This window comes from Papio anubis, chromosome 20 (genome assembly GCF_008728515.1).
Source record: "Papio anubis isolate 15944 chromosome 20, Panubis1.0, whole genome shotgun sequence".
In the NCBI taxonomy this organism is placed as follows: domain Eukaryota; kingdom Metazoa; phylum Chordata; class Mammalia; order Primates; family Cercopithecidae; genus Papio; species Papio anubis.
The window spans coordinates 42,869,888-42,885,143 of NC_044995.1; the positions used below are offsets into that span (position 1 = coordinate 42,869,888).

General features: G+C 45.1%; 1 protein-coding gene across 7 annotated transcripts in view; it reads left to right on the forward strand.

The window, feature by feature from the left end:
- MUC16 (mucin 16, cell surface associated) overlaps positions 1-15,256 on the forward strand; it is a 139,621-nt gene that overhangs the window by 98,977 nt on the left and 25,388 nt on the right. For 4 of the 7 annotated variants that reach the window (XM_031659988.1, XM_031659982.1, XM_031659985.1 and 1 more), the window contains 11 exons: positions 1,359-1,483; positions 1,710-1,777; positions 2,403-2,575; positions 2,909-2,944; positions 3,196-3,261; positions 4,375-4,496; positions 4,707-4,774; positions 5,371-5,543; positions 5,874-5,909; positions 11,719-11,843; positions 11,941-12,008. In XM_031659988.1, coding sequence (XP_031515848.1) covers positions 1,359-1,483; positions 1,710-1,777; positions 2,403-2,575; positions 2,909-2,944; positions 3,196-3,261; positions 4,375-4,496; positions 4,707-4,774; positions 5,371-5,543; positions 5,874-5,909; positions 11,719-11,843; positions 11,941-12,008 — 1,060 coding nt within the window. The remainder of the gene's footprint in view (positions 1-1,358; positions 1,484-1,709; positions 1,778-2,402; positions 2,576-2,908; positions 2,945-3,195; positions 3,262-4,374; positions 4,497-4,706; positions 4,775-5,370; positions 5,544-5,873; positions 5,910-11,718; positions 11,844-11,940; positions 12,009-15,256) is intronic. The other 3 variants (XM_031659984.1, XM_031659986.1, XM_031659987.1) reach the window with 3 other exon arrangements.

Here is a 15,256-nt window from a genome sequence, read left to right on the forward strand (position 1 = left end):
TCAGAGAGAGACCCAGCTCAAGCCCCACATGCAGCAAGGTCCATGAATACTCCTACCTGCTGGCATTTCTGCCATGAGAGGGTTTGACACTTTCACTAAAGAGGCCTTCTCCTCAGCTCCTGGGACCTCCACAGTGGACCTGGGAACATCTGGGACTCCAGCTTCTAAACCTGGTCCCTCGGATAAATACAAATCAATTGCATCTCTGTTAGAGTATGCCTGATGACTGTCAACATCTCTGCCATTTTCGCTTAAATAAAATATCCTAGCGAATCTATGGATGAGGAGTCATCTAACAAACTTAATTGAGTGCCTAGTTTCTGCAGGGCTCTAGGGATAAGGAAGGGGACACAAAAGAGTTAAAAATCTCTGCTGCAAGGAAGCTTATTTTATTGTGAGGGTGATGGAGATTGTTGGTGCTGAGGTTACTGGAGATGACGACAATAAAAATGGTGATGCTAGTGATAATGATGGCGATAAGGATGATAATTATGAAGATGGTGGTGGTGATGATGATGTTGGTGGCAGGGGTTATAATGGTGATGCTGTGATGATGACAATGGTGGTGGTGATTACGGGAAGGATGATAGTGGTGTTGGTGATGGTGGTGGTTTTGGTAGTGATTGACAATATTAATGATGATGTTGACAATGATAATAATGATGATGATGGTGGTGGTGGTGATGATGGTAATCGTGTGATGATGAGGAGGATAGTTGTAGGGGTGATTACGGGAAGAATGATGGTGGTAAGGATGATGGTGGTTGTGGTAGTGATTGACAATAGTGATTGTGATGGTTACAATGAAGATAATGATGATTATAATGATGATGGTTGTGATGGTGGTGGTGGTGGTGATGAGAGTAATGATGATATGATAATGGTGTTGGTAATCATGGTGCTGGTGATGATGATGCAAATGATGATGATTGTGGTGGTGGTGGTGATGATGATGATGATGGTAGTGGGGATGATTCTAGCATCCCCATGACCATCACCACAGTTTTGGTCATGATTTTGGTGCTGATGTGGGTGGTGCTGATGCTGGTGGTGATGACAATAATAATAGTGAGGGTCACAGTGTTGGTGACATTGATGATGACAATGCTGATAATAAAAGTAACAGATAATATTTAGTATTATAGAACTCTGAATATGCACCAAGAGGTATGCTAGCTACTACTATTATTTAGTAGGCTTGGTTAGAAACTTCTATCGTTATAGTCAAGGGACGCATGGAAACTTTTTATTTTATTCTCTCTTTAAATCCTGCTGCATATGTTTAGAAGCAGGCCTTTTGGAAATGTATAAAGTTCTCTACTCTTGAACATGTCATTTCTTTCCCACCTCCGTGGCAGCTGCCAGCCCTCTCCTGGTGCCGTTCACTCTCAACTTCACCATCACCAACCTGCGGTATGAGGAGAACATGCAGCACCCTGGCTCCAGGAAGTTCAACACCACGGAGAGGGTCCTTCAGGGCCTGGTAAGAGCCCCAAGCATCTCACTCTGCCCAGTTCACCTTGTCTAGCCCCACCTCTCTCACTCATGGCAGGGCACAGAAGAAGATCTCACCCACCTCCCCTCACACCCAGAGACATGAGCCCCCATCCACTGATGCCAGGTCCACCTACTGGTGCCAGCCCCAATGACTAGTCCCCTGCCCCTACCCCCTCAGCCATCCTACTCACCTCCCTCTCCCTCCCCCACAGCTCAGGCCCCTGTTCAAGAGCACCAGTGTTGGCCCTCTGTACTCTGGCTGCAGACTGACCTTGCTCAGGTGAGACCTTAGAATTGCCAACCTTTGTTGCCCCAATTGTTTCCAGTCTCCATGAGTTTGCACTTCTTTTTTCCTGCCCTCTCTGTGGTTATTCTCATCAAAGATGGAACTCAAGGAACAGTGGCTCCAAGACTAATCTGTCTCCCAATATTACCACTGCCCCCTGCCATCCCACCCAAATCAACTGAAAATTTCCACAGGGTCCATCAGAAAGATTGGACTTTCACCCTGGCCATCCCTCTGAATTCCCTCTTTTTTCCCCACCTCCTCTGCCTTTAGGTGTTAAATTCTCTAACTAGGATTTCTCTCAAGACAAACATGCCTCATTCACTTGTTTAATTCTCAATTCCAGCTCTTCACCTGTCTCAAGTCTAAGCTGTGCTGTCCCCATGCCATGAGAATGCAAGAGCCACACGGCAATGTTAGAAAAATTCTTGTATCCACAAGTATGCTCACTGTCCCAAGCTGGACAGTAGTCAGTGCACTCAGAGAATCTAAGTGTGGCTTCTCATTTGTGTACCAGGCTTCTCATTTCCTGTGGCCCCTTCCTGTCCTTCACTTAGCAATCTTGGGACTCCTCCCTAGACAAAACTTTATTATTATTCCCCTCACCCGCCCTCTCCAGGCCTGAGAAGGATGGGGCAGCCACTGGAGTAGACACCATCTGCACCCACCACCCTGACCCCAAAAGCCCTAGGCTGGACAGAGAGCAGTTGTATTGGGAGCTGAGCCAGCTGACCCACAGCATCACTGAGCTGGGCCCCTATACCCTAGACAACGACAGCCTCTTTGTCAATGGTGAGCAACTGTGATGTGGTTGGAGTTTCTTCTTCCTTGTTGAGCAGGCCTCTACTCTCTGTCTTGAGGTCACACTCCCTACCTGGCCATTAAAGTCTTGGCCATGTTGTCTGTGTTTGATGACTAATCTGAACTTCATGGTTTCTTCTTCATCTTGTATTGGAGACCTTCATCCTCAGGACCTTCTTCCCTGATCTGAGGGTGCTTATAGAGAATCCTCAAAGCCCATGTTCCCTGAAACTCCTTCAATTGCACCATGTTAGCACTGACCCCTTTTAGTCCCCTACATTTCCCTTAACCCTTACCCACTCTCCTTCCTCCCTGTTTATGCAGGTTTCACCCATCGGAGCTCTGTGCCCACCACCAGCAGTGAGTATTCTACTAACATTCCAGTGGCCCAAATCCTACTCCAAGCAGGACAGGAGCTGACCTGCTTTTCCTATGCCCCTATATCTTCTTCATGAGGGAAGGATCTGAAAGGGTATAAATGATTCCCTTTCCCTCTGGCCCAGCTCCAGAGAGACACTAATCTCAAGCCCCGTATGCAGAAATACTCCTATCTGCTGGCATTTCTGCCATGAAAGAGCTTGCTGCTTTAACTAATGTGGGCTTCTCCTCAGCTCCTGGGATCCCCACAGTGTATCTGGGAGCATCTAGGACTCCAACCTCGCTACTTGGCCCTTCAGGTAAGTGCCAGTCAATGACATCTCTATTAAAGTATGCATGATGAGTGTCAACATCTCTGTTCTTTTTACTTAAATAAAGATTAAAAATCACAGCAAATTTACTGATGATGAGTCACCCAACAAACTTCTTTGAGCACCCACTCTCTGCCAGGCCCTAGAGATAAAGCAGGGAACACAAAAGAGGTTAAAAATCTCTGCCCTCAGAGAGCTTATTTTATTTTGAGGATGATGTGGGATAGTGGTGATGATGATGTTGCTGGAGATCATTACAATAATGATGGTGATGCTGATGACCATGATGTGATGATAATGGTGATTATGAAGATGATGATGATGATGATACTGATGATGGTAGTGGTTTTGACAGTAATGATGATGTGATGATGATGATGATGATGATAGTGTTGGTGGTGATTATAGGAAGGATGACAGTGGTGGTGATGGTGGTGATTGTGGCGGTGATTGACAATGTGATGGTGATACTGACAATGAGGATGATGATGATAGTGGTGGTGGTGGTGGTGGTGGTTATGATGGTTAAGGATGATGTGATGAGGGTGTTGGTGATCATGGTACCAGTGGTGGTGATGTGGATCATGATGGCTGTGTGGCGGTGGTGGTGGTGATTGTGATGATGATGATGGTGGTGGTGATCGTTATGATGGTAAGGATGAAATAGTGATGGTGCTGGTGACCGCGTTCCTGGTGGTGATAGTGCAGGTGATGATGTGGATGATGATGATGATGATGGTGATGGGGATGATAGGGATTATGATGATCTTGGTTTTGGTCCTGATGGTGGTGGTGATGACAATAATGAAAGTGATGGCCGCAGTGTTGGTGATGATGATGATGGTGGTGATAACAAAGGTAATAGATAGTATCTAGTATTATGGAACACTGAATATGCATGAAAGGTTGTGCCCAGCATCTAACTATTATTATTTAGCATGCTGTATGAAAAACTTTGATCATTATAGTCAAGGGAGGCATGAAAACCTATTTTATCACTCTCTTTAAATCTGGTTGCATATGTTTAGAGATAAGTCTATTACAAACTCTTAAATGTTCTCTGCTTTTGAACATAGTGTTTATTTCCCACCTACACTACAGCTGCCAGCCATCTCCTGATACTATTCACCCTCAACTTCACCGTCACTAACCTGCAGTATGAGGAGAACATGTGGCCTGGCTCCAGGAAGTTCAACACTACAGAGAGGGTCCTTCAGGGTCTGGTGAGAGCCCTGCCCACCTCACTCTGCCCTGCCCACCTTGTCTCGTTCCATCTACATCACCCATTCCAAGGCATGGAAGAAGATCTCACCCACCTCCCCTCACCTGAGAGATGCAATTCTCACCCCCTGATTACAGCCCCTCCCACCTTACATCTTCCTTGCTCCTATGTCCTCAGCTGTCCTACTCACCTCCCTCTTCCTCCACCACAGCTAAGGCCCTTGTTCAAGAACACCAGTGTTGGCCCTCTGTACTCTGGCTGCAGGCTGACCTTGCTCAGGTGAGAACTGAGAATAACCAGTCTGGCTGCCCCAAGTGTTCCCAGGCCCAAGGAGTTTGGTCAGCTTTCTTCCTTCCCTCCCTATGGAAGTCCTCAGCACAAGTGGAATTCAGGCATTGGTGGCTCCAGGACCAACATATCTTCTGATCCGACCACCTCCCCCGTCAACCGAGAGAACTTGCAGGGCCCATCAGCCAGATCAGGCTTCTACCTTGGTGATCCCTCTGAATTTCTTACTTCTCCCCACCTCCCTCTCCTTCAGGTGTTAAATTATCTTCCAAGGTTTCTCTCAGGATAAACATCCCCCATCCACTTGCTTTTATCCCCAATTCCAGCTCTTAATGTTTCTCAAGTCTGGGCTGTCCTGTCCCCATGCCATGAGAATGCAGTTTTATAAAATTCTTGTATTCCTGACCCTACTCACATTCCCAGGCTGCCTGGAAGTCAGTACATTCAGAAAATCTTAGTATGGCTTCTCACCTGTCAACCAGGAGTCTCATTTCCTCTGTCCCCTTCCCGTCCTGCCCTCAGGAATCTCATAATGCCTCCCTGTAGGCAGTCTATTTAATGTCATTCCCCTTATCTGCCCTCCCTAGGCCAGAGAAGGATGGGGAAGCCACCGGAGTGGATGTCATCTGCACCCACCGCCCTGACCCCACAGGCCCTGGGCTGGACAGAGAGCAGCTGTATTTGGAGCTGAGCCAGCTGACCCACAGCATCACTGAGCTGGGGCCCTACACCCTGGACAGGGACAGTCTCTATGTCAATGGTGAGCAGCTGTGATGTGGTTGGAGAGTCTTCCTCTTTGCTGGGCAGCCTCTTACTCTCTGACTTGAGGTCACACTCCCTGACTGGCCACTGAAGTCTTGGCTATGTTGTCTTTGTGTGATGACTGATGTCTGAACTTCATAGTTTCTTCATCTTGGACTGAGTTCATCCCAAGTACCTTCTTCCCTGATCTGAGAGTACTGATAGAGAATCTTCAAAGGCCTCTGTTCCTTGAAACTTCTTCCATTCCACTAGGGTATCTGTGACCCCTATTTGATTGCCCACCTCTCCCTTAACCCTTACCCACTCTCCTCCCTCCTTCTCTATGCAGGTTTCACCCATCGGAGCTCTGTGCCCACCACCAGCAGTGAGTATTCAACCGATGCTCCAGTGGCCCCAATTATATGCCAAGCAGGGCAGGAGCTGTCCCCTCTTCCTATGCCCCTATGTCCTCTTCATAAGGAAAGGGGCTGGGAGGGCACAAGTTTTTCCCTTTCCCTTCTGGCCAACTCCAGAGAGAGACTCAACTCAGGCCTCATATGCAGCAAGGCCTGTAAATAGTTGTATTTGCTGACCTTTCTGCCATGAGAGGGTTGGATGTTTCCGCTGAAGAGGGCTTCTCTGTAGCTCTTGGGACTACCACAGTGGACCTGGGAAATTCTGGGGCTCCATCCCTTCTACTGGTCCCTTGAATAAGTATGTGCCAATGGCACCTCTGTTAGAGCATGGCTGATGAGCGTAAACATCTCTTCCATTATTCAGTCAAATAAAGATGGAAATTCTTTATAAATCTAGTGATGATGAGCCAACCAACAAACTTTATTGAGCACTGTGCCAAGCCCTGGGGCTCTGCCAAATCCTGGGGATATGGCATGGATCATGAAACAATTACTAATCTCTCCTCTCAAAGAGCTGTTTTTATGATGATACTGATGGTGGCGATGATGATGACAATGGTGATGGTGATTATGATGATCATGATGACAATGGTGATGGTGGTGGTGATGATGGTAATGATGATGATGGTGATGGTGGTAATGATGGTGGTGATTATGACAATAATGATGGTGATGGTGAAAGGGATGGTGATGATTATGATGGTGGTGGTGATAACAAAGGTAATAGATAATATATGAACTTATTGGGTCCTGAATATGCACCAAAGTGCTATGCTCAGTGTTTAACTGGTACTATTTAATATGATTTCTAAAAAGGAAAAAAAAACTTGAATTATTAAAGGCAAAAGAATTATGGGAACCTTTTATTTTGTCACTCATTCTAAGTCCTGTTGCATATTTTTTAAGTCAATTGCAAACACATTTTCTCTGCTTTGAACATTGTGTTTATATCCAGTCACCCCAATAGTGCATAAACCTGCTGATTGGAGCAACTGTGTCTTACTCCCTTGTGCTTCCCTAGTATCTACTTCAGGACCTTGTACATGGTAGATTGACAGATTTAGATCTACAGGAAAACATGGATTTTCCCGGGAAGGAAAGAATGAAGTATGCTTTCTTATAATGTATGGAAAATTTCCTCTTCTGCCTTGGTTCAACTTTAGTGTCTGCCAGAGTTTACACTGGAAAACTATATGGCATCTGCTGCACTCCCTCATCCATGACAGACATCATTAATTGATTGCAGCATTCATGGCAGACATCACCAATTGATAATAGCGTTCATTTTCTCTCAGTTCAAAACAGCTTCAGAATGGTTATCAAAAAAAAAAAAAAAAAATCAGTTGCTACCAATCCAGTTGGAGCTGACTCAGGATTATGGGGCTGAATTCGAGAGAGTTAGGTTCCTTGATGATGTGTAGTTGACTCTTTGGTTTTCCTAGAAGGCTCAACTCAGGGTCAGCTTGGTCATTGCTGATATCCTTTCTTCCACTTGATCGATTTGGCTGTTGATACTTGTGTATGCTTCACGAAGTTTTTGTGCTGTTTTTCAGCTCCATCAGGTTGTTTATGTTCCTCTCTAAACTGTTTATTCTAGTTAGCAATTCCTTTAACCTTTCATCAAGGTTCTTGGCTTCTTTGCATTGCATTAGGACATGCTCCCTTAGCTCATTGTACTTTTTTATTGTCCATCTTCTGAAGCCTATTTCTGTCAATTCATCCATCTGATCCTTCATCCAGTTCTGCACCCTTAATGGAGAGATGTTGTGGTCATTTGGAGGAGAAGAGGCACTCTGGTCTTTCGGGTTTTCAGCATATTTTTGTTGATTCTTTCTTATCTTTGTGAGTTTTAGTTTCAGGCTTTGAGGATGCTGATCCTTGGAGGGGTTTTTGTGGAGGACTTTTTGTTGTTGTAGTTGTTGTTGATGCTGTTGTTGTCACTTTCTGCTTGTTTTTCTGTCAATAGTCAGGTCCCTCTTCTGTAGGGGGCTGCAGTTCGCTAGGGGTTCACTTCAGGTCCTATTCATCTGATTCATTCCCATGCCTGGAGATGTCACACAGGGAGGCTGGAGAGCAGCAAAGATAGGTGCCTGCTTCTTCTGGGACCTCTGATCTTGAGGGGCACCAACCTGATGCCAGGAGGATCGCTCCTGTATAGGGTGTCTGACAACTATTGTTGGAGGGTCTCACCCAGTTGACTGGCATGGGGAACAGGACCCATTTAATGAAGCCCTTTGTCCCTGGTGGAGAGGGGGTGCTTCACTGGGGGGAAACCCACACATCTGGGCTGCCTGAATTCCTCAGAACTACCAGGAGGAGAGGCTAACTCTGCTGGTCTGCAGAGACTGCAGCCACCCCTCCCACTAGGGGCTCAAACCCAAGGAGTCTGAATTCTGTCCCTGAGCCTCTGGCTGGAATTATTGGAGATCCTACAGGAAAGCCCTGCCCACTGAGGAAGGTTGGGTAAGGGTAAGCCCTGAAGAGTCACTTTGGCTGCAGACTGCCACAGCCGGTGTGTTGGACTGTGGGGACAAACCTTGGGACGAAGCCATTCAGCCTTACTGGCTCCAGCAGGGAAAAAGCACAGCCTGGAGCTACAGAAAGGGGTGCTGCCCTTCCCCCACCCAGGGAGCTTAGCGTGTTAGGCAGTTGTGAGTCCCAGTGCTGGCTGTTGCCCCTCCCCCAAGGAACTCAAAAGACTTAGACAGCAGGCAGCTGCAGCCAGTGCTGGTCGCCCCTCCCCCGGGGAGTTCCGTAGGCTTAGGTAGATTCCAGCTGTAAGATTCTGCACGTTCTGGGGTTGGGACACTAGGTCCCAGTGGCATGGGTTCGCGAATGGGATCTTCCAATCTGTGGGTCGCACAGTTCCGTGGAAAAAGCACAGTTTCTCCAGATTGGATACCCCACTCACTCACCACTTCCCTTGGCTAGGGGGAAGGGGTTCCCCTTCCCCTTGTGTCTCTCAGGTGGGCCACCACACCACACTGCTCTTCCTTCTCTCCATGGGTCACCGCCAGCCTTCTAGTCAATTTTGATGAGGGAACCTGGATATCTTGGTTGCCAGGGAAGGATTCACACACTTACTGTGGTTTTTTTCAATGGGAGCCTCCAAGCACTCTGCTTCTAGCCGACCGTCTTGGCCCCCAGAGCCACATCTATTATTTTTTTATTTTTTGATTATGGCAATTCTTGTAGAAGTAAGGTGGTATCACATTATGGTTTTGATTTTTCATTTCCCCAGTCATTAGTGATGTTGAACATTTTTTCATACGTTCATTGGCCATTTGTGTATCTTCTTTCAAGAATTGTCTATTCATGTCCTTAGCCCACTTTTTGATGGGATTGTTTGTTTTTTTCTTGCTATTTTGTTTGAGTTCGTTGTAGATTCTAGATATTAGTCCTTTGTTGGATATATAGATTGTGAAGATTTTCTCCCACTCTGTGGGTTGTCTGTTCAATCTGTGGACTGTGAAGAAAAAGTCAATTTCTTACACTAATTTGTCTCACTTATACTTCCAAATGAGATCCTGGGTTTTTTGGTTTGTTTGTTTGTTTGTTTTCTGTTAATCCTTCACAATACTTCTCTCACTTTTTTGAACTTACTGGTTTATATTCTGTTGTCTGCTTCTCTTTTATAGGAATGTAACTTCTTATGGGCTTTCTCTATTATACCTATTGTGGGTTTTTGTTTGGTTTTGTTTTGTTTTTGTCCTCGGATCCATTCTCCAACCTTCCTGTGCTCTGTGGGATAGAGTTCTGACTCATGAAAACTTCATTTCCCAGGTTCCCATGCTAAATAGCTGCCTGTTAGGTTCAGCCAATAGGAGGCATTGGTGGGACAATGGTAGGTGGGGCTATTGAAGGGCCAGAATATTTCTTTACCCCACCTCCCTGCTCCCCTTCAAATGTTCCTGGAGCAGTGTAGGACAAATTCCACATATATGGAAGGAAGGCAAGGTGGATAGATGGAAGGAAGAAGTGATGAATGGAAGGAGGAAGGGAGAGAGGATGGATGAGTGGATTGAAGAAACAAAAAAATGGATGAAAGAAGAAAAGGAGGAGGAAAGGTGGATAAGTGGATGGAAGGAAGAAAAGAGAGGTGTAAGGAAGGAAAGATAGATGATGGATGGATGGGTGGATGGGTGGGTGGGTGGATGGATGGATGGATGAACAGATGGTTGGGTGAGTGAGTGAATGGATGAATGGATGGATGGACAGATGGATGAACGGATGGGTGGGTGGATGGATGGATGGATGGATTAATGGGTAGGTGGATGGATGGATGGATGGATGGACAGATGAGTGGGTAGGTGGATGGATGGATAGATGGATGGATAAATGAATGGATGGATGGATGGGTGGATGGATGGACGGATGGATGGATGGACAAATGGATGGATGGATGGTTGAAAAGAAGGAAAGAAGTGAGAGAAGGAAGAGGAAGGATAAATAAATGATAGAAGGTAAAATGAAAGGAAGGAAGTCAGCAAGAAAGAAAGGATGCATTAATAGAATGAAAGATGGAAGGGAAGAAGAAATGATAGAAACAGAGAAGGAGAGAAGGAAGAATGAACAGAAGGAAGTTCAGGAGAGAAAGAAGGAGAGAAGGAAGAATGAACAGAAGGAAATTCAAGAATGATGAAAAGAAGAAAGGCAGGGAGAGAAGGAGAGGTAAACTTTTCTTCTAGCGGTTTGTCTTAAATCTTAGCTTGGCTGGGTGCAGTGATTCATGCCTGTAATCCCAGCACTTTGGGAGGCTGAGGTGGGTGGATCACAAGGTCAGGAGATCGAGACCATCCTGGCTAACACGGTGAAATCCCATCTCTACTTAAAAAAAAAAAAAAAAAAAAAAAAAAAAAAAAAAGCTGGCTGTGGTGGTGCACGCCTGTGATCCCAGCTACTCAGGAGGCTGAGGCAGGAGAATGGTGTAAAACCTGGAGGTGGAGCTTGCAGTGAGCCAAGATCGCACCACTGCTCTCCCAGCCTCCCATGAAGCAGGAGCAGACTCCATCTCAAAACAAAAAAAAAAAGAAAGAAAAAGTAAAGTGATAACTTAGCTCATATCATAAAGTTCCACACAGAGGGAGTGATTAGAAAGCATTTGTGATATATTTTATATAATAAATATGTACACCATATTGACCTGTGTGCCCAGCAGTGCTTACATGCTTTACAATGATTAACTGTTTAAGCTTTATAACAACTGTTGAGGCAGGAATCATCATTGTGAACCATCGTCATCTCATTTTACAGATGAGTAAACTGAGGTGCAGAGAGGTTGGTTATGGCTGCAAAGATTGTTGGCCATGTTAACCAATGCATAGAAGATTAGCATACCTGGTTGTGAGTGCAGGAGAGAGAGAGAAATGGGAGAAAGGCAGAGAAGGATCAAGGGGGAGACAGGAAGAGAGAGAGAGAGAATACATTTTTTAAAAATGTCTGGAGTCATGCATGACTTCTACATCAGTGTGGTTATACGGAGCCTTACCCCTGGGAAAGATCAGAATCACTGGCACTTTTTACAGAATCCTCCCTTCTTGCATTTGGATAGGACCCCATCTGGACATCCCAAATCATTAAGCACACCCTTACTGGTTGCTGAAGATGTCTCCATTAAAAGTCAGCCTTGGGCTTATTGAGAGGTGAACCCAGGGTCTTTGGAACACACTGCCCCCACCTTGTCCCACACCACCCCCTCCCCACCCATCATCCTCCCCAAGAGCTTCATCTCTCTCTCTCTGTCTCTCTCTCTCTCTCTCTCTCTTCCCCCTGCCCTAGCCGGGGTGGTCAGCGAGGAGCCCTTCACACTGAACTTCACCATCAACAACCTGCGCTACATGGCGGACATGGGTCAACCCGGCTCCCTCAAGTTCAACATCACAGACAATGTCATGCAGCACCTGGTGAGAGGCCTGCCTCCCTCTGCAGCCCTGCCATGCCCATCCTAGGGCTGTTGCCTGCCTGCCTCTGACCAACCACGGCTCCCTTCTCCCTCTGCAGCTCAGCCCTTTGTTCCAGAGGAGCAGCGTGGGTGCACGGTACACAGGCTGCAGGGTCATTGCACTAAGGTGAGAAACTGCTCCACCCACAGCCCACCACCAAGAAGTTAGGGTTCTGACTGGGAGGGCCTTCTTGGGTTGGGGTGGGCTATATATTTTTTGTCTTTTCATCTTTCTTTTTTTTTTTTTTTTTTATGAGATGAAGTTTTGTTCTCGTTGCCCAGGCTGGAGTGCAGTGGCATGATCTTGGCTCGCTGCAACCTCCGCCTCCTGGGTTCAAGTGATTCTCCTGCCTCAGCCTCCAGAGTAGCTGGGATTACAGGCGTGTACCACCATGCCTGGCTATTGTTTTTGTTGTTGTTTGTTTGTATTTGTAGTAGAGATGGGGTTTCTCATGTTGGTCAGGCTGATCTCGAACTCCTGACCTCAGGTGATCCGCTCTCCTCGGTCTCCCAAAGTGCTGGGATTACAGGCGTGAGCCACCACGTCCAGCCCCATTCTTTTTTTAAAATGGATTTAAGGAGTGCAAGTGCAGTTTTTGTCACATGCATATATTGCATAGTGAAGTCTGCAGACAGTAGACTTTCAGACAGTATCTTTTAGTGTACGCATCACCCAAATAGTGTACATTGTACCCATTAAGTGAGGTTCCCCGCCCTTCTCTCACTCTCCCACCTTTCTGAGTATCCAGTGTCTATTATTCCACACTCCATGTCCGTGTGTACATGGACCTGGAGTCCATGCTCCCACGTATAAGTGAAAACGTATGGTATTTGACCATGAGCTAATGGACATGGAGTCCATTGGCTCCCACTTATAAGTGAGAACATGCGGTATTTTACTTTCTATTTCTGAGTTGTTTCACTTAAGATAATGGACTCCCATTCCATCCATGTTTCTGCAAAAGACATTATTTCGTGGTATATATATATATATATATATCACATTTTCTTTATCCAGTCTTCTGTTGATGGACACTTAGGTTAGGTCCGTATCTTTGCTATTGTGAATAGTGCTACAATAAACAAACATGTGCAGGTGTCTCTTTGATATAATGATTTCTTTTCCATTGGGTAGATCCCCAATAGTGGGATTGCTGGGTCAAATGGTAGTTTTACATTTTTGTTCTTTGATAAATCCTCATGTTGTTTTCCATAGAGATTGTACTAATTCGCTCTCCTACCAACAGTGTATAAGAGTTCCCTTTTATTTTTATTCTTGCCAGCATCTGGTTGTTTGGTGTTTGCCTGGTTGGCGGGTTGGTTGGTTTTTGTCTTTTTAGTGATTGTTATTCTGACTGGTATAAATAACTTTTTTATTTATTCCTGACAATTTGATTTTTTGACATATGAAAATTGCTTGCATTTAAAATGTACAACTTGATATTTTGGTATACATTATAAAACGATGGCCACATTTCAGCTAATTAATATATCTATTACCTCTACATAGTTATCATGTTTGTACCCTTTGACCAATATCACCCCATTTGCTCCTCCTCCCAGCCCCTGGCAACCACCATCCTACTCTCTGCTTCTATGAGTTTGACAATTTTAGATTCCACCTGTAAGTTAGATCGTGTGGTATTTGTCTTTCTGTGCCTGGCTTATTTCACTTAGCCTAATGTCCTCCAGTTCCATCTATGTTATCCCAAGGGGCAGAATTTTCTTCTTTTTAAAGACCAAGTAATATTTCGTTGTATATGTGTATGCCACATTTTCTTTATCCATTCATCCACTGAAGGTCATTTAGCTTGTGTCTATATCTTGGCTATTTTGAATAGTGCTACAATGAACATAGGAGTGCAGCTATCTCTTTAAGATACAGGTTTCATTTCTTTTTCTTTTCTTTTTCTTTTTTTTTTTTTTTTTGAGACAGAGTGAGACTCTGTCACCCAGGCTGGAGTGCAGTGGTGCAATCTCAGCTCACTGCAAACTCTGCCTCCTGAGTTTAAGCAATTCTTGTACCTCAACCTCCCAAGGAGTTTTGCTTTTGCTACCCAGGCTGGAGTGCAGCGGTGCGTTCTCGACTTATCACAACCTCCGCCTCCCGGGTTCAAGCGATTCTCCTGCCTCAGCCTCCCAGGTAGCAAGCATTACAGGTGCCCAATACCAAACTAGGCTAAATTTTTTTGCATTTTTAGTAGAGAAGGGGTTTTGCCATGTTATCCAGGCTAGTCTCTAATTCCTGACCTTAAGTGATCCACCTGCCTCGGCCTCCCGAAGTGCTGGGATTTTACAGGCATGAACCACCACATCTGGCCTCATTTCCTTTAGACATATATAGGTTGAGCTATTCTCAGAGGGTCCTTTTCTGCATCTATTTTTTTAAATCACATTATTAATTTTTTATATTGTGGCAAAAATACATGTAACATAAAATCTGCCATTTTAACCATTTTTAAATGTACAATTCAGTGACGTCGATTATATTCACAATGTCATGCAGCCATCACCACTATTTATTTCCAAAACTTTTCCATTGGGTAGATCTCCAACAGTGGGATTGCTGGGTCAAATGGTAGTTCTAATTTTTTTTGTTCTTTGAGAACTCTCCATACTGTTTTTCATTCAAGGTTGTACTAATTTACATTCCCACCAACAGTGTGTAAGAGTTTCCTTTTCGTGCATACTTGCCAACTTGACTTTTCTGGGTCACTTTGCACTCTCTTAGTATTCACTAGATACTTCTCCATTCATATTTTTACTCAACCCATGCCCATGGCACCACTCCTCTACCATTCCCACCAACCATGTATAAGAGTTTCCTTTTCTTGCATCCTTGCCAACTTGACTTCTTTGGGTCAGTTTGCACTCTCTTGGTATTTACTATTTACTTCTCCATTTTTATTTTTATTCAACTGATGCCCATGGCACTGCTCCTCTGAGGCAGGTGCTGGGTACTAGAGTTATAAGACAGATGCCGTCCCTGCCCTCACCCAGTGGAGAACAGATGCTAAACAGGAACATAAATATCTAAGTAAAGTGGCTTCAAATGGGGTAAAGTGATATGAAACATAAATAAATAGCGAGTAATGGGAAGAGCAACTTTACCCAGGATGAATCTTGGGCTGTGTCCGAAATGGCCATGAAAACTGTTCCAGGCAGGGAGAACAGCATGAGAAAAGGTCTTGAGGTGCAAATGAACTTGGCACATTCTACAAGCAGCAAAGAGGCCAGTGTGGCTGGAGCAGAGAGAAAACAAGAAGGAAAGAGAGAGAGGATGAGACCCAAGACATCAGCAGGGTTGAAGGGCCTCGGAGGACTTAGATTTTTTTTTTTCAAGATGGAGCTTTGCTCTTGTTGCCCAGGCATGAT